This window comes from Myiozetetes cayanensis, unplaced genomic scaffold (assembly GCF_022539395.1).
Source record: "Myiozetetes cayanensis isolate MyiCay16 unplaced genomic scaffold, myiCay2020 scf1, whole genome shotgun sequence".
Taxonomy (NCBI): Eukaryota; Metazoa; Chordata; class Aves; order Passeriformes; family Tyrannidae; genus Myiozetetes; species Myiozetetes cayanensis.
In genome coordinates this window covers 58,577,705-58,597,611 of record NW_026086604.1, presented here as the reverse complement: position 1 = coordinate 58,597,611, position 19,907 = coordinate 58,577,705, and the positions used below count along the sequence as shown (strand labels likewise).

The window sequence follows — 19,907 nt, the reverse complement described above, 5'->3', positions numbered from 1 at the left end:
GGAAAATAATATCAGGTCTTCTGAGAAAAATCAGAGATTTGTAAACCACAGCTTATGTGGAAATAAAAATCTTTTGCTTTTATCTTGTTTATTACCTCCTGAAGCTTTGAAATAGTGGAAGCAAACTATGACCTACTCCAGAAAAATTAACAGAAACTGGCTGCTTCCTTCTTCCACCACAAAACATCCAACCCAAAAACCCAAAAATCCCCAACCTCCAAACCCCAATAACCCTCCCATACCATTTTCTGTTTGAAAGCAAACAAGATAGCATTCAGACAGCCACCATAAAACTTTGTCATCTTTTTCTGCACAGTCTGTGATGCAGTTCAGGTCCACTGATCTGTCAATCTCTTATAATTTTCCTGTAAAATATATATACTTCTGAAAAGAGTTCATGGGAATAAAGTGCTCTGAAGGTCAAGCACCTCTTTATAGACATATTTAGTATTTAATTGATTGTTCATGTGACATTTTACAAGTTTATTTGTGTAATTCTCATATTCATCAGCTAAAAACTACCTTGGGGTTCCAAACCAGCATTATCTAACTAGAAAGTAAGAACAGAAAACCTTCTTCGAAAGGGCCCTTGGCCCCTCACACATGCATTAGTATGTCACTCTTCTGCCCACCCTACCTATCCTGAAACGTTAACTGCAAGCACCTCTGAAAGACTGGCAGGAAGTTCATTTCATTCCATCGTTTTAATAATAGTGATGTTTTAATTTCATCTTAGAATCATGTCTGTGCTTTAATTACTATCTACAGTCAACTTGCAGATATTTCCACGACACTGATATGGAATTGGACAGTTTAGTCCAATGTACATGTCTTAAGATTCTCCTTTCTGAAGCTGTAAAATCAGGGCAGTCACCCACATCAAAAGGGGAACTAAGTCACTGGACTGAAAATTTTTCACACTGGGGATGGGGTGGGTGGTAGGGGTGTTCATACATAATCTCTAAAGAAGGTTTTCTTGTGGATAATTCTGAAACTGCTAGTACTGATACCTTTGGAAAAAAACACATACAATTAAGTACTGGCATCTAAAGACTGATACCCTTACCTCTTTTTTGGATTTTCTGAAAAGCCTGAAGTCTGGCAGTGCCCTTAATATTTCTAGTGATCTCCAGAATACTAACAGTATAAAATGAAGACCATGAGTAAGAGATCACTGAACCCTTTCCAAAACCCTAAGCCAAACCCCATGGTTTCATCTATCTTTGTTGAATTTCCTGTTAAAGGCTGCTCACAGCTGACATTCTGGAACACCCTAATGAAGAAGAGTCTGATAATGTGTGGAATTTGTTTTAGTACGTGATGGTCCAGCGGTAAATCAAACTGTCCTTTAAGACCTTTAAGATCAAAGCCACACATTAAACCAGCACTTTTAAGTCTACCATTAAACTGTGTCCACTAAGCCACTGTGCACAGTGCCACATCTACATATTTTAATACTTTCAGAGTTGGGAACTCAACCACTTCCTGTAAAGCCTGCACCAATGCTCAACAAGCTTTTAATGAAGACATTTTTCCCAGTTTAGCCAATCTAAACCTCCCTGGCACAACTAAGGTCATTTCCTCATGTCCTATTCCTTGTTACCTTGGAGAAGAGGTTGACTCCCATCTGCCTACACCCTCCTTTCAGGTAATTGTAGAGTGATAAGGTCTCCCCTGAGCCTCCTTTTCTCCAGGCTAAACAACCCCAACTCCCTCAGGTACTCCTCACAAGACCTGTAATTGATACCTTCACCAGCTCTGTTGCCCTTCTCTGGACACTCTCCAGCATCTCCTTGTCTTTCTTAAAGTGAGAGACCCAAAACTGAACATAGGATTCGAGGTGAGACCTCACCAGTGACGAGCACAGGGGGATGGATGATCACTGCCTCAATCCTGCTGGCCACACTATTTCTGATACAAGGCAGGATGCCATTGGCCTTCTTGGCCACCTGGGCACACTGCTGGCTCATGTTCAGCTGTTGTTGACCAGTACACCCAGCTCCTTTTCTACCAGGCTGCTTCACAGCCTGTAGCATTGTTGCGACCCAAGTGCAGGACCTGGCACTTTGCCTGTTGAATCTCATATCCTCCACATCCCTCTGCAGAGCCTTCCTCCCCTCCAGCAGATCAACACTCCCACACAACTTGGTGTCCTCTGAAAACTTAACTGCGAGTGCACTTGATTCCCCTTGTCCAGATCATTGCTAAAGATATTAAATAGAACTGGTCCCAGTACTGAGCCCTGGGGAACACCTCTTGTGACTGGTCGGATGTTAACTCTATTCAACACCAACTCTGGGCGTGGCCATACAGTCAGTGAACAGTACACCTGTCCAAGCCATTGGAAGACAGCTTCTCTAGGAGAATGCTCTGGGAAATGGTGTCAGAGGCCTTTGCCATAGTCCAGGTAGACAACATCCACAGCCTTTCCCTCCTCCACTGAGCAAGCTACCTTGTCATAGAAGGAAATCAAGTTACTCAAGCAGAACCTGCCTTTCATAAACCCATGGTGGCTATGCCTGATCCACTGGCTATCCTGCATGTGCCACACGATGGCACTCAAGCTAAGTTAATCCATAACCTTTCCCTGGTACTGAGATCAGGTTGACAAGCCTGTAGTTTCTCAGATCCTATTTCCAGCCCTTCTTGTAGACGAGTGTCACATTTGTTAACCTACTGCCAACTGAGACTTCCCTGGAGCCAGGACTGCTCATAAATGATTGAAAATGTTTTGGCAAGCTCTTCTGACAGGTCCCTCAGCAGGCATGGATGGATTCCATCCTGCCCTATAGACCAGTGTGTGTCTCAGGTCACTGATCATTTCCCCTCCCTCCACTGAGATGGCTATGGTGCTGCATGCCCTGGTACAGGGACACTTCAAACACGCTCCAGTGCACTCAGTACTTTGGAGCTGACTGAAGGGCCTTGCTAATACATGATTCCTCAAACACTGGTGTGCCACCCACAAGCTTATCTCTAGAGAGACTGGTTTTATCCCTTTCCCCCTACAAACTTAGTTTAAAGCTCTTTCAATGAGCCTCGCTAACTCCTCAACAAAGATCTTTTTACCCCTTTGAGACAAGTGTATCCCATATGCAGCATGTCTGCTGTCATGTAGACCAATCCATGATCAAAAACCCCAAACTTTTGCTGGTGATGCCAGTCTCAGAGATAGTTATTGATCTGCTGTCTCTTTCTTCATCATTCCCTGCAATTGGAAGGATAGAAGATTACTTGTCCTTCTGATCCCTTAAAAAGTTGTTCCAAGGCCATGAAGTCTCTTGTGACTGCCCTTGAACTTCTTACTGCAACTTCATCGCTGCCTACTTGAAAAATCAATGATGGATAATACTCCAAGGGACATACCAAGGTAGGAAGTTATCTTGTCATATCTTTAACCTGGGCTCAGTATATAATAGAAATCAAGGTTTAACTATAACAAAAAAATGTAACAACAGCCAGTTCTAAGGAAACAAATAGTAGAGAGACTGATATTTGGGGTTTGTTACCATTACTTAAGGAAAACAAGTACCAATACTGTTTTGGTTTTTTTCCCCTGAAAAAATTCTTCTAAAGAAGAAGTTCCACAACAACACATTTTATGATAGTTTCCCCAAGGTCCAATACTCTGGTTAACAGACATAATCAGTCCAAGGGGGTGAACTTCACAAACGAAGTATATTTCCTTAAAATACGATACTGAAGGAAATCTATTCAAGAGCTCTCCTAAAAGTTACTTAATACAAAAAGACATTGCCTTTGGACTAGGAATTTCCTGTTACAAATTCTGGGAAGCGGGCAAAATTCTGGGCAAGTTATATGTTTGCTCTTTTCCTAAAGATCTTCTTCAAATAACTTCCATTTGGTATCTCTCAGAGACAGGATACTGGCCTGAACTTGTCTAGTACAGCCCAATATTCCTAACAGGAACATTCTATAATCCAATTAACAACTTAATTACACCACTAATTTTTTTGAAACTAGTTCAATGTATCTGGTTGCTCATCATCTAGAGAACAGAACACAGAAAATACCCTAGACAACAGCAATAACATAAGGATATTTTAAAACAAATGCTTCGTCTACAGATGTCACTTGCATCCACAAGACAGAGCATCTACAAATCGAATGATAAGAGTGCACAGCAGATAGCTTCCTGAGATTTCAAAAAATTATCTGAAAATCAGGATTAGCAGTGATGATATTCATAAGCAAATAAAGTGAAATCTTTTCCTGGCACTACTACTTGCATGACAGGCATTCATATTTTTCATTCTGTAGTCAATAAATGCATTAAAATCCTCTCCGTGCTCCAGAAGAGAGTTCTCTATCTGTGTATACATTATCACTTAGACTCCCTCTCTCAGATGCACACCTCTCACACTGTAAAAGGAAAGCAAAGACAAAGGGATAATAGGTACCTTTTGTAAATATCACAAAAAGTCCAAAACAAAAGAAGGAGTCAACAGAACAATCAACTGTTATTACCAAGTACCTTGAGATGTGTTGCCCGCTTAAAGGCCTTATTACAGATGTGGCAAACATGTATTCGTTCCTTGCCATGAACCTCCTTACAGTGGTGCGTCAGCATGGTCACTGAGTAGAAGGTTTGACTACACTCAAAACACTGGTGCCCGCGACTTTCTTTTTCTGCTTGGCTGCTTTTAGTCACATTAGGGGAAACCTCTGTCACCTAGAACAATTTACAAAAACATTATCAGATAATTTCATAGGCACATCCACAACACTGATTTATTTTTCTGAATCTACCTCAACCAATTTTTGGAGAGTACTTACAAGCAACTTACAAACACAAAGGAAGTATTTACATATATAAGTCGCACGTAAATATGAATTTCTATTTCACTGTTATAAAGGATGACAAATATATGTATTTTAAGAAAACTACAATAATAGCTATGATCAGATTATTCTAACTATAAATAGAATGAGTTTGTAGCAATATTTTTCTATATTCCGTTTTATACTCCTGCACATCATCTCAGATGATTCCCACATTTCTCCCTAAACAAAATTCAAAGCCAAAAATGTTTCAGACAAAAAAGAAAGTATCTCTGATTTTACAGGAGAAGAATAATTTCTATTTAACTTCTTTATTAGGGTTCTATTTTCATAATGAAGTAAAGCTCTGCCTCGAGAAGTACTGAATCACAATGAATAATTGATAAAATTTGGATGGTGTGTTACATTTTTGTTTCATTTTAATTAATAAGAAATGTTTGGGAAAATCTCACTTCCTTCAAATAATTTAACACCAAATTCCTTCAACTTTATACAGAAGAGCCTTAAATACAGTAACATAGAAAGCAACAAATGAAGATGAAGGAAGGAGTACTCTAAATTAATTATTCAGGATAAACTAAACTTGAAAAGATACAAAACACAATAGAATATTATCCATAGTAGAAATCAAAGATGCAATATAAAACATGTTGAAAGAAATTACAAGAAACACCTGTGTGTGTGCTTCTTTCCAACTAGCTGGATGTTCTCAGGCAAACTGTGAAGTGTTGGAAAGGCAATCAACATAGTCACCATGATTAAATAAAACATAACATCATCTAGAATGACAACTAGCTTACATTATTACTACATTTTGAGTTATTACAACAGTGCTACACAGACACAGTCACACTTTACAAGGGATATGATAATAAGCCTTATGAAATGACACCCTGATTCATGAAAGAATATATAGATACACAAAATCTAGTTTTAAATTCAGAAGAGTAAGAAAATCTGTTCATGTTAAACTTTAAAACATCCATATTCAGAGAGTATTTGAATGCTGGAATTAAGAACTCACACTCATAAGCATATGCAAATATAAAAAAATCACATGCACAAGGTATTAGAAACACAGAATAGCTCAAACTGGAACTATCTGCTTTAGTCCCTCCCATCAGGTATTTATGTACATTGATAAGAAGCCCCCAGCCAGAGCCCATCTCTTTTAAGCCAAACATTTCCAGCTCTCTCAGGTTCTCCTTCTATGTTAGATGCACCAATTCTTTAATCCTCTTTATATCTCTCCACTGCACTTACAGCTGTATATCTGTGTCTCTTGTACTGGTGGGCTCAGGACTGGACACACCACTCCAGATGACACATTCTCACTGGTACTGAGAAGAGGGGAGGATCAATTCTCTTGATCAGCTGGCAACACTCCCTTTATTGAACCTCAGATGCTGCTGGGCCTTCTGTGCTGCGCTGCGGGCTCATGGTCAACTACTTGTCTACCAGTATCCCCTGGTCCATCTCTGAAAAGCTGCTTTCCTGCTGCCCTCAGTGTGTACTAGTCCATGGGATTGTCCTTCTTCAGGGACAGGACTTTGCTCTTCCTATTGCTGATCTTCTTCAGTGTCCTGTTGGCCCAGTTCTCCAGCCTGCTGGGGTTCCTCTGCATGGTACCACAACCATTCAGTCTGTTAACTACTCCTTTCCAGTTTTCCATCCCTGTAAACCTGATGAACATGCACTCTGTTCTACCACTCAGGTCACTAAATGAAGAACATTAATGAACAGTACTAGATCCAGTATTTGAACCTCAGGGAACATTACTAAGGACTGGCTGAGAGATGGACTCTCTTTTTGAGACCATCAGTTCAGTTCATGAGGATCACCGCATCACCTCTGCTCAAACCAGTACCAGGTCAACTCATCTTCCATTTGCTGCTGATATACCTGTAAAATCCCACCTTGTTACATTTTACATCCCTTTTAGATTCAACTCCAGGTGAACTTGGGGTTTCTCAAACTCATTTCTGTCTCCTTGAATGATGTCTCTCTACTTCTTCAAGGTCACCTGATCTTGCTTCCACTTATGTATGTTTCTTTTTTTATGTTCAAGTTTTGTCAGGAGATCCTTGTTCATCCATGCTGGCCTCCGGTTGCCTTTCTTCCTACATATTGGTACTGGTCACTCTTGATCTTGACGAAAGACAGCATCTAAAATCAAACAGCTCCCCTGGTCCTCATCCTCTCCAGATCTGCTTAGCATATGACTGTGCACGGTTAGGTAACTGCTGACTGATTTCTCTCTGTCCTTTTCTTGATTCATGAACTTTATTTTCTTTCCCATTTTACTTTATTTACCACTGCAGAGGGGTAGCGATAGAGAAGCTTTGGTGGGTACCTGGCACTCAACCAAGATAAACCCACAAGCAGATCACTGAATAGATCATGGTCTGCCTTCCTGATTTCCAGGTTATGATCTTGTTATTTGCTTTGTTGTCCTTCCCTCAGTATCCTGACCTCCACAATCTCATGGTCACTGCAACAAAATATGTTCCCTGACCTTCACATTTCCAATCTGTTCTTCCTTGTTTGCAATTATCAGGCCCAGAAGAGCACATCCACTTGCTGGCTTCTCGGTTATTAGTATCAGGAAGTTATTATCAATGCACTCTAGAAATTTCCTAGATTCCTTGTGCCCTGTTTGTTGCCCTTCAGATCTTAGACAGGCCGAAGTAACTCGTGGACCAGGGACTGCAAATCACAGATTGGTGAGGGTGGAAAGGACCTCTTGAGGTCACCTAGTCCAACCTGCCTGCTCAAGAAGAGTCAGCCAGGGTAGGTTGCCTAAGACCAAGATGAAAGCCCCATCTTTTATTTCCTTTTCATAAGGTGATGTATAGCAGATGGTTAATACAACAGTCACCCATGTTGGTCTTCTTGCCAGTCTTTACCCATAAGGTCTCAGTTGGCTCATCATCCAGGCAGAGCTCTAGTTCTGCTGCTGTCTTGCTAGCCTGTTTTTCCTAAAGATCCTGAATCCAGGCATGGTAGTGTTTTAATTGTGTGAGTTGTAGCACCTTCACTCTGTGATTCCAGTGAGGTTGCAGCCCTGCAACTACATGCAGACCTCTAGTTCCTCCTGTTGGTTTCCCATGCTGCATGCATCAGTGTACAGGCACTTCAGAGAGACAATCAGTTGTGAACATTTTACCAAGGAGAATGATGAAGTTTCCTCTCTAAAGCCATCATCTCAGCACCTTTATTCATACACAGACACTTCAGGTGGGCCCCCTTCAGTCTTCATTACTTTTGAGGTATCTTGTGCCTTTATCAGCCACAACTTATCCATATCTTGCCCTCTGCTTGCCAGTGTAGTCCACCACTTCTTCACTTGATTGGGGGTCACCATCTGCCTCTCCCAGTTCTCCTGTTTTAGGGTTTGCATTACCAAGTGGTGGAAAAACATTCATTTTGCCTTCAAGAAGAGAAGTCTGAACTAATTTTTCTAACATTAATAGTATCTTACATACATAAAAGTTTTTATTGAGATTCAAACACATATGGAGCTGAAAAGACTTTATTTGCACCACTATTAAAACAACTTGCTTGCAAAAAAAAGAATGCAGAAAGTGTATCAATAGGTGGTATTTTTTTCCCACAGCTCTGAATTCTGTCTATTTTTGTTATCAAACTACCAATTTACTTGGAAATTTTTGGAGCAGTTTGTGTTGAAAGCATGGTTATATAATTGGAAGAAAGAAACACAATATAAACTGCATTTCTTTTTTGTGTATGTATATGTACTTTTTAACTCAAAACCTGAAACAGAATCTGTGTGACTAGGAAGTCACAGAGAACCTCTTCACAATACTCTTATTTAAGAATGACACCAGTCTCCCCGATTCAGGTTATAGAGGAATTATTACAGTATTTTGATTAAATGATGTCCTTTTATCCACAAAAAGATACAGAAATATATCTACCTGATACGTTATTTCATCAGAGCTTGCAGGTGCTGGATGGGGTGTATGGCTCACCAGTATAACTTGCTGTGAGCCTGATCCACTTTGGCTAGTGAGACTGGAATCTGTGAGTATAGCAGGGAACTGCTGACCCTTTCAAAGAGGGGAGAAGAAAAACCAAAAGCTGAATTATATATTTAAGCAGATATACTTAAACAGCTAACTGAGTCACGTAAACTTTCATCTGCACTGAAATTTCAACCACACAACAACCCTAAATTTTCACTTTCTAGACTTTTACTCTTTTCAATCTCCCCACTCTATAGATTGTATTGCCAGTGTGTCTTTGGTTCTTTATGACACCACAAAAACATTAAATTATGATAAAAATGAAACTAATGGTAAAGCTACTGGGGAGATGACTGTCCATACAGCACTATTTTTATATTTTTTTTATAATGCCACCAGATATTTAAGATAGTCAATTAAATTCTGTCCTGCTACTTGCTGTGAAAGGAACTGTTGCAACTGCTATTCAACTCTCATGTTCACAAGGAGGAAAAGAAAAAGTTACCATATTAAATAATAGTAATATTTTTAGGAGTACTAAGCTGTATTACTGAATAGTGATGATGAAGTACACAGTTTATCACTAAAACAGTAGAACTTACATGTTCAATGAAAAAAATAACCCTGCAAAATTTATCTGCACTTCTGTTTAAACAGTTCATGTTTCTAGATGCCAGTATGCATGCATCTTTGGTAAAAAGAAAGAAAGTTAACTGAGTTTTCAAATATTATGTATTTACAGGACAAAATTGTTTTCTAAGCAAAAATTCCAATTCCTGCCCTGAAAGACAGTAATATCAGTTTATGTGCCAGTTCCGAAATGCATGTCTTACCTGTGAAGTGATATTAAGTGTAACTGCATCAAGACCACCTGACAACATTCCCTGAGTGTCAGCAAGAGTCAAAGTGACACTACCATCTCCTCCAACTCCTGATGAAGACATTACCAAATTCTGGGCAGAAACTGCAGACTGTGATATGGGTGTTGTTGAAGGAAGGTTTGTTCCACCTGTTGTATTAAGTTCTGGAATATATGCAAAATGGTAAAAAAAAGGTTACAAACAAAACCTCTTAGCTGCCAACTTATTTTAAGTGAATTGAATTTCTATTTCTCATTTGCTAGGACTTTCTATTTTGGAATCAACTAAACCAGTTAAGCACCTAATCAAGCACTAAAAATTGTCAGAGTCAGATGATAAAGTGAGAAAAATTTCATCTAAATGTAGCTTGATGGACAAAATATTGCACAAACAGGTGTTTGTGTATATATAAACAGATATAGGTAGAAATTCATATACATATTTAAAAACTCAAAATATAAGATTAGAGTGACTTTGATATTTTATCACATCTGCATCAAATGCACCAGATTTCTCCATCCTCCAGTTTATAGAAACAGCCTTTCAATACTCCTTTAACTGCCTTGAAGTACTAATTTAAGATACATCTTCTTGCTTTCATTTTCTTCTATGGAATGAAGTTCATTTAAACTGACAAAACAATTTAAAGCCTGTGAGAAAACACACAAAGCCCTGTAGTTCCTGAATCGTAATGTTCAAGATTATACCATTTCATATTTAGTTACCTGGTCTAATATTTACTTTTTTAACAAATTGTTATCCCTTTTAATTACAAAAGTCTTTATATGCATACCTGGAGCATTTAGTGAAGGGCCCTGAGAAAGCAGCTGGTCGTTGCTTATAGTTAATGTAGCACCTGTAGTCTGACTGCTGATGGTTGGCGCCGACAGCCTTAAGCCAGTATTCAGATCACTGCCTCCAGAATTATGCTGAATAAGATCTTGGCCTGAATAGAAATTAGTCCTATTATAACTGGAAATGTCACAACATTATTCTGCTACTGTTCTTGGAACTAAAATAATAGATCATAAAATAATAAAGGTAGTAAATACAACCAAAACATAAAATTATTTTCTACAAATGCAGATTTTTATGCACAGGTGCAACAAGTTTCTAATATACATATGATTATGCAAATTTAGATACCAAGATTTAAAAAAATACCTGAGATTATTAATATTTAGACAAATATGGATCTTGCTTATCTAGATTCAAGATACCAACTTCATGAAACAGTAAAAATCCAGTAAACCAAGGGCCAAATGTGGTTAAAGTGTGACTTTTTTGATCTACTACATGGATAATAAATTGCATTGAAGAAGTCTTGTAAAGACATCACTTAACATGGTGTTAATTTTGTTTGATGGTCAACAAGCACAGAACATGAAAACTGGAACACAGAAGCCAAAAACCAAATCTATCAGTTGTTGGACAACATTTTTCTTTGATGAGTGAACATTCATGATCATTTTTTTAACTATCTTCAAATGTTACCTTATAAAATAGGGATCTGGTACCATAAAAGATTTTTAAAGATACCAACCAGATATCGTAAGAGTGATTTCTTGAGGACTTCCTGATGAGGTCGCATTAGTAGAGCCTGAAGCATGAGCTAAAACTTGACTCAAACTGGAGTTATTTATGGTCAACATTATCTCATGTTGTCCATTTGAAGATGACACCATACCCTGTGAAGTTATGACTTGAGAAATGTCCTGTGCACCTAAATATAAGGGGTAGAACAAAAAAAAAAATCCATGAAGAGCCTTTCATTGTAATAGACAAAACCTTTTCAAGCATTATTTTCTGAAACACAATAAATGATGTAGCCAAGGGGACATGCTAAAACTTGCATTCAAAAGGATAAATTTTCATATCCAATTTATTCCTCTGCAGTGAAGATTTTCAGAACAAAGATCTTGTATTTTTCTTAGGACTTTGGAAGTTCTTAAGTATTTTCATTACACAGAATCATAGAATGGCCTGGGTTGGAAGGGACCTTAAAAATCATCTAGTTTCAACCCCCCCTGCTGTGGACAGCAACACTTTTCACTAGACCAGGTTGCTCAGAGCTCCATCCAGCCTGGTTTTGAACACTTGCAGAGACAGAAATCCACAACTTCTCTAGGCAACCTGTTCCAGTTCCTCACCACACTCAGAGTAAAGAATTTTTTCCTAATTAATATCTAATATAAACCTACTCTTTAATCCACCTTCTGAAAAAAAATATATTAGAAAAGGGTAACACATAAAGCTGTAAAATTTCTTGAAGATGCTCATGCAAGAACTGCATGTTTATTTTACTAAATTAAATGAGGTATTTAGCAGGGGGGGTTTGCAAAGGGGGGGTGATATTTTCTCACTGTGGGTAATACCACAAATAAAACTAAGAAATTCAAAGCACAATAAAACTATTGACACTGCTCACCATTTGCGCTGGTTGTCAGCACAGACTCCTGCTCAGACAGGGATCCTATTGTCATGTTAGCAGATGATGTTACCGTGGGCTGCAAAGACAGGCCTGATATGGGCTGAATAACCACATTAGCTGGCACTGCACTTTCTGTTGCCTGGAGGGAGGGATTCTGTGGAGCCATATTGGGATCTCCAGTCAGCTGCTGAGTAAGTAAATTACTCTGCTGCAACGTCTGCTGTAGAATACTGGGATCGATCTGAAAAACAAGTTTCAATGATCAATTTGAAGTTAAAACAGATAGGTTAAAATGAATATTCTTAACATAAATCCAGAATTCATATTTATTGCATAAAGACTATATATAGTTCTTAAACTTTATAATTAACCATTTTAAACTTAAATTTATCTTTTATCTGTCAGCGTATAGTCAGTGTCTGAAATCACTAAGTATCCAGTCAATTCAGATTCACCTGTATTCATTCTTCTCTCAGTAAAATGTTTGAGAAATCCTCATGTTAGTTATATATTAGGATGGAAGGCACCAGGTAGGCACACCACTGGTATTCTGTACTGTCTTATTAGTGCATGTAATGCTTATCATTGTCTTCAAGTTGTTGAAAGTGAAAAGGCACAGAGAGCAGAGAGATACCAGAAATTATTTTTTTCCAGCTACTAGGGTTCATTAAGGTCCCAATTCAAAATCCAACTGTTGTTCTCTATAGCTAAAGACAGATTTTACTCTTCATGGACATTTAGTGATTGAGAAAAAAATTAAAATGCCTTCATTTTATGCTAAAAATCCCTTGTGTAGAGAGACTCTGAGTAACTCAATACAACTCTGCAGATGGCCCTTCCCTAACCTTAGGGTTGTACCTGGTGACCTCTAGAGGTTTCCTCCAATCTCAGTGATTCTGTAAAACTAATCAAACACAACGAAGTTCATAAAATTCATTGTTTCACATCTTTCAAATATAAGTTTTTAAATGTAATCATCTCATCTTTCTTCTGCTGTTCCTTTTACAACCTCAATAGGAATTTCAATTTTGAATCCAACTATTAAAAGCTTGCAAAGTTACACAGGTGTCTTATTCTCTACAATATGGGCTTGTTTCGGGGGATTGGGGTGGGAATGTCTTCTGGAAGTTGGGTGTGAGCCTAAAATACTTTCAGAGTGAAAAGACAAAATGCAATTAAAAGAAAAAAAAGCCATATTTTAAAGCAATATGCCAAAATTCCAGAGGAGTAAAAAAAAAAAAAAAAAAATTAAAAAGAAAGAAATCAAACCAGAAAAATACCCCACTGTGTAGCTTCTAACGTTGTACAACTCATACAGCAAGGTATTGCCATGTGCCTCACTCAAGAGAACTCTTCCAGAATTATGTATGCTTCTTAAACTTTCTTCAGGCCTCAAAGTGACTCCATAAAATTAAAATGAAGAAACTGTAAGAAACCTACCTGTAATGTTATGTTGTTAATACTGGTGGTATCTATTCCAGAAATTTGAACATTTTGTCCAACCAGATTAGCAGCAAGTTGTAGCTGTATTCCTTCAAGAGTGGCCAAGCTACCATCTGTCAAGGACACAGTTAAGTCACCTCCAGCTACCAAAGAAAACAGTTATATTATAATGTTTTCATTTATCATTATTGGCTACCTCTTTTAGCTTGTTTATTTTTATAAATTAAATCAAGACAAGAGCTACATAGACAACATTTATTTATGCCAAGAAAAACAATTTGAAGTAGATGATTGCCTGTTTTAAAGCTTCATAAATTCAGTGTGATTTAAGGATTGTTACTTAACAACTAGCTAGCATCTTACAAAGCAAGAACTCCTCCAGAATAGCTTTGGAAACCTGGAGAAATTTGGTATAAATTTCGTTGGAGAGTGTGCTCACCTAAACACAGCAGCACTCACACGTGATATTTACATTCTGACTCTGAATATACACATGAAAGCTACTGCCACATTTTGCATAGCACAAATGTTGTTCAGTATCAAAGCTCATCCTATGTACTTACACAGATGGAAATAAAGGTATGTAAGCACTTAAAACCCAAAAATCTTTAGAAGTTTGAAAGGTTCTAATTTCAAAAGCTGAACAGACCACCTCTACAAAAGGTCTTGAGAAAATACAAGGAAAAAATCATTTTCTGTTTGACATACCTTCTTTTCCAAACACCTTGAGTGTTATCAATCCGTTTTCTTTGGTTGATGCTTCAAAAACATCAATCCCTTCCTCTATGAAATTCTTTGGTATAATAAATCTGCTTTACAATGCACTCAAAAAATACCTGCTCTGGGCAAAACCCACATTATTAATCTAAATTTAAGAAGGTCTCCTTCTAGGACATCTGAACATGCTAAACATTCCTCCTTACTGTGTTCAATCAAAAATCCAAGTCAGTTTTTAATCACGAATTTACCACTAACTCTGCCTGTCAAATAACATCAGTATTTTCTGAAAAAACTACAAGTTTGTTAGTTTTTGACAGCAGTTTGGGTCAAATCAGATAAGCTGGAGTGGCTACAGTTAAATACAAGACTGATACAATACTCTGAACTTCTGGGTATACCTGCAAAATCAAACATGTACCGAAAAAAGTGCCAAAGAAGTACAGAAAATCAAAGTCTCACTTTCAGAAATGACAGTCTGAGGCCCACAATTCAAGTAATACATTTAACAATACCAGGGCACATTTCCAGACACCTGAACACTACTCTGCTCTTAAAATCGCCTCTGTCCCAAGTTTACTTGAGCACTTAAACTGTGTCAGTGAACACTTATACAAACAATACCTGAAAACAATTTAGAAGTTAGCAAGGATCATTATCAAAAGGTCATTTCCTTGCAACATGAAGTATATTGGGTATTCTCTGTCAGTTGGTTTCAAAGAATGATCTGTGGCACATTTAATGTGCTAATGCAGTTGTAGTCACGACTAATGGGTAAGACTTCATTATTCACGTAAATAACTGGTGCAGAGAAACAGAATAACTGTTTTGTTTTGTTTGTTGTTTTGTTTTTTTTTTTAAGAAAGCAACAGAGTATTACCTAAAGGAATAAAAGTACTTCCGAGCTATTTGCTATCTGAATTTTCTTCCTCTCTGCAGTGCAACACCACAGCAGAAATAAAGAAATCCTTCTAGGTGAACACTTTGTAGGTATACATTTTCCCCTTAGTTCTTAAATAAATAAATTTCTATTTATGTCACCACTGTGAATCGTACTGTGAATTCAGTACAGCTCTTACCTGTTTGGCAAGCAGTGTTTGGCATAACTTTCTGAACTCTAACAGAAAGCAAAGTTCAGAACTTGATCTCAACACCACCACCACCACGCCATCCATTTTTACCTGACACTGAAGCAGGCAGAATAGCCTGGCCCACAAGTCCTTGCTGAAGTAAATTTTGATCAAACTGACTCGTCAAAACGGAGTTATTCATGATGAAAACATTAGGGTCTGTAGAGGATGAATTAAGAAGGTTGACTGGCTGTAGTCCCTCAGTTGATGTACGGGCAACAGGCTTCCTAACTTTCTTTGTCTCTGGTTTATAATGACACTGTATGTGGGTTTTTCTGCGCCCCGAAGTACGAAACCGTAAATCACAGTGTGGACATTTGAAGGGCTTTGCTCCTGTATGCAGACGCATGTGGACTTTTAGACTCCCTTTTGTAGAAAAAGAATTACTGCACACGTGACAACAGAAAAGCTTCTGGCCTGGAAAAGTTTCAAAACCAGAAAGGTAAGTTATAAAATCTCTAAAATATTGATAGCACTAAATCATCTATTTAACAAAACCCCCCAACATATTCTGGACTAATCGGAACAGAATAAATTTGAAGTAACTGGACTTTTTCTTCATAATTTTGGCTGCTTTTCAAATGAATTAAGGACCTCAATGAAGGGCATATTAATTTTTTCCCATTATTAAAACTCAATATGCTGTGAAAGCTTTCATGTAGAATCATACTTGGTCACCTTCATGCCTCTGTCCTCCTCCTCATCTCACCTTCCTGACTAATCCAGTTGTTTCAACTACACAGTCCATAAACCAGAGAATTAAAAGTTTTATCTCAACCTCTTCAGCATTTGCCTTAATTTCCTTTTTAATTCCAGCAGCTTTACTCTTCTGCCTCAATACTGACTAGAATTAATTGACTACAGGTAGGAAATTAATAAAATTATGTGATAACATTGTAAAACAAAATACCAGTTCCTCAAAGTAATCTAGAAGTACAGAAATCTGGCCTATACATATACAGACCTTCTCGTCCTCTCTCAGATTGCATAACATCTGAAAAAATCTTTAGTCTCAAATGCAACTTTTAATGTAATGCAAGTAAGAGTAAACTATGGAGTTTATTTCCTTAACCAAATCCACAATTGTACAATTCACATAAACCATAACGTAAATATCTGGCAGAAAACATGCCACTGCAGCTGGAAACTCCCTACAATTCCTGAAATTCCCAGGCCTTCCAGCACAATATTTCTTCCTAGCTAAACAAGGGAAAGAAATCAACGCATTCCATAAAGAAATCACAAAACCAATGTGTGCCTATGATTCCTGGTATTGAGTTCTAGTTTCCATTTACACAGAAGAATCTCTCACCAAATTCCTGAACTCAATTCAACCTACTTCGAATTACAGATTTAGATTACAAAACCTTGGCACTGTCGTCCCTTTTTCTTCATCAAAACTAAGTAAATCTCTGACAGTGTTCTGATTCAAATAACGGAAAAGAGTCCAATAACATGAGCCAGTAAGACAGTGGGAATCTGGGCTGCTGAAAAGCTGTCTACCACATTCAGAGTGCCACAAAGGAAGCCATCTAGCAGCCTTTCTCACTAAAAAAAAATCCCACCCATTGGGAGAATGGGGAAACAAAAAAAACAAAAAGCAAGAGAGAAGCAAACAAAAAAAACTAAGCAGAAAAGAGCAAACTGAACATCTGAAGTCCTGTTATTTAAATAGTAAAGGAGGTTATTACCTGACTCTGGATAATCTAATGTAAAATATTCCATTAAAGGCAGAGAACAAAGAGTTAAGTCCCACAACTTTCCAACTGCTTGAACTTGAACATACATGACCAAATCCCTGCTTTGTTCTTTTGATTATCTTTACTATCTGCTACTGTCTGAGACAAGACACTAATCTACATGACGATCTGATGTAACACATAAGTAGTATTTCTTACTAAACAACAGAAGAAAATACAAATACAGTGCATTGGAGAGGGAGTTTCCATGAGTAAAATAATTATGTATTATAGCATTAAAAGCTTTCTATCTTGTCTTTTGTACTTTTGAAAAGAGATAATAATGGAGCTTAATGAAACTGAAACCAGTTTTAGAAATTAATTAGTTCAGGATTGGGTTTATTCCAGAAGTTCAATGGCAAGAAGAAAACAAGTACAAAAGATTTAGAGGGTTTTTTTAATTAACACAAAATTAGAGTTGAAAAATATCTCTGTTAAAATCAGGCCTCTCTCAGGAACACAAAGAAATTACTGTAAAAACCTAAATGTTACAGATACTAGGTTTATATTCAACTTGCATGATTCAAACAGCTGAATGCTCAAAGTTTTTGTACTCTTATTTTTCAATTTACTTAGCAGCACAAACATTAATAATTTTTTTCCTCAGCTTAATTTTATAAAATCCTCCGACTCCATCTTCTTGCTCAGGAAAATCATTTATTATCGAAATGCCACAGAAGATTTGATGTGAAAATGTTATGGATACTTGCATACATGGTTTTTGCATGAGCTAAGAGTATGACTACTTTAGAAGCCTACTAATAGGCAAGTCTGTAATAATATGGTTTATTCAATATGTCCTAATATGATTAATTTGACAATGCCATAAGAACCAAATATCACTGACTGCTGCCATTCACAGTGCCATGTGCTAAATCCCAGTGAAACATACCATTCCTTGCAAAATCTGCACTTAAAACAGCTGGTCAAGAAAGTAATCAGTTTCTAAACACAGACATTCAAAATCTTACTGACCTGTGTGTGTTTTAACATGGCAATCCAGAGTGGATTTTACAGTGAAACTCTTTCCACATTCTTCACACTTATACGGCTTCTCTCCAGTATGGATACGAACATGCCTAACAATTCCAGAATACATGTACATGTGAATTTCTACTTTCATGTCAGTTTGCAAAAATATTTATTTTCTAACTTACTAATTTTAGAATTAATTAAATACTTATACTATCATTACACTAAGCAGGACAAGTAAAGAACATTTAAGTATTTGCCTTTTTTTCCCCCAACTGATTTTTACATCTTTTATATGCAGGTCATATAAATAATTTATTCAAAAACTTCATAATAATAATTTCAATACTGCAAAAAAATAAATATGAAAAGGCTGTGTTAGTCATATTCAGAAAATGTATTTTATATTTTGACATTATGTAAACATGAGTCAAACTTCAACATTAGGCATAAAGGGTTATATGAAACTATTATTGCTTAGGATTCTGGTGAACAATTTAGCAAATCAGAAACACACAAAACTTTTTTATTCCTTACCTGACCAAATCACTAGGTTTTTTAAAGCTTTTGGGACAATAACTACAACAGTTGGCATATTTGGGTTCTGCTTCCAGTTCTGCTTGCTTATCTTTGATCTCACTAATTCTGTCTTTCTCTGCAGCAGACTGGACAAGAACTTTTTCTGAGACAGTGGCACTTTCTTGAGGCCTAATCTTTGCCAGTTCTGCTGTTTCTTCTTCTGTAAAAGTTATGACACCAGGACGAGATTTTCTGGAAGTTCTTTCAGAGTTTTCATCATCTTCTTCAACACATGCAACTTTTAAGGAAAAAAAAGAAAAAGCAAAACAAAAAATCAAACTAAACCAAAAAACATGTATCTGTTTAGTTTAATCTATCAGCTGAAATTAAAAAAATAGAAGGGTTTATTATTAAACACATGGCCACTACATTACGTGCTCAGACTTTCATTTCTTTCAGAGGTCTAATTACTCATGTCTGTACTTCATTTAAAAAAAACTGAATTTCTAAGTCTTATTTTTACAATAACTAACACAGGTATAAGTAATTTAGGACAAAAAAATTTTCTACTTTGGAGACATACTAAAGTAACTATGTCACATACAGTACCTTAAATACCCTGGACAGATCCTCGAAAACATTTCTTTAAACAATTTAGATAACACAGCAATTTTAGCAGCTCTGGACATCAGACATTATCCATGCTGGAAGGCTATTTTGTAACATTACTGTTACAGCACTCATGTAATCCACCAAAACATCTGTACTTCTTATGGAGTAAGACTGTAAAAGTAAAAGTGAAATAATTTACCTCCCCCTCCTGTATCTGTAGCTGCTGCTACAGCTGAGGAGACTGTCTGATGTTTTTTCATATGTTTTTTGCAGTGAACAGTTGTTCGAAAGCTTTCATCACAGAATGGGCACTTGTAAGGCTTCATGCTCATGTGAGTTGCCATGTGCCTGGTAAGGCTGCCATTAGTTGTGAAGGAGGTATTGCAAATGCTACAGCTGAATGCTTTAACTCCTTAAAGTAACAGAAACAAATAAGTAGCATGCTATTTGTTTAAGTTTGCTTACACAGGACATTTACAAAACCCAAATATGGGTTAAGCTAATACAGAGTTGGTATACTCTGTTACCTGTATGAGTCTTCTCATGTGACTTAAGAACTCCTGAGGAAACAAAACCACGTCCACAGAGTTGGCATTTATAAGGTTTCTCACCAGTATGTGACCGTACATGTTGTTTCAAATGGCTGGATTTCTTAAAACCTTTGTTGCAATATTCACACCTGTTAGAAGAAAATT

General features: G+C 37.2%; 1 protein-coding gene across 4 annotated transcripts in view; it reads right to left on the bottom strand.

The window, feature by feature from the left end:
* ZNF236 (zinc finger protein 236) overlaps positions 1–19,907 on the bottom strand; it is a 73,960-nt gene that overhangs the window by 8,301 nt on the left and 45,752 nt on the right. For 2 of the 4 annotated variants that reach the window (XM_050329951.1, XM_050329970.1), the window contains exons 19-30: positions 19,740–19,891; positions 19,412–19,624; positions 18,619–18,898; positions 18,085–18,188; positions 15,422–15,787; positions 13,521–13,666; positions 12,078–12,321; positions 11,193–11,372; positions 10,443–10,595; positions 9,623–9,813; positions 8,742–8,873; positions 4,496–4,693 (exon numbers count right to left, since the gene is read on the bottom strand). In XM_050329951.1, the coding sequence (XP_050185908.1) occupies positions 4,496–4,693; positions 8,742–8,873; positions 9,623–9,813; positions 10,443–10,595; positions 11,193–11,372; positions 12,078–12,321; positions 13,521–13,666; positions 15,422–15,787; positions 18,085–18,188; positions 18,619–18,898; positions 19,412–19,624; positions 19,740–19,891 (2,359 nt within the window). The remainder of the gene's footprint in view (positions 1–4,495; positions 4,694–8,741; positions 8,874–9,622; positions 9,814–10,442; positions 10,596–11,192; positions 11,373–12,077; positions 12,322–13,520; positions 13,667–15,421; positions 15,788–18,084; positions 18,189–18,618; positions 18,899–19,411; positions 19,625–19,739; positions 19,892–19,907) is intronic. The other 2 variants (XM_050329961.1, XM_050329979.1) reach the window with 2 other exon arrangements.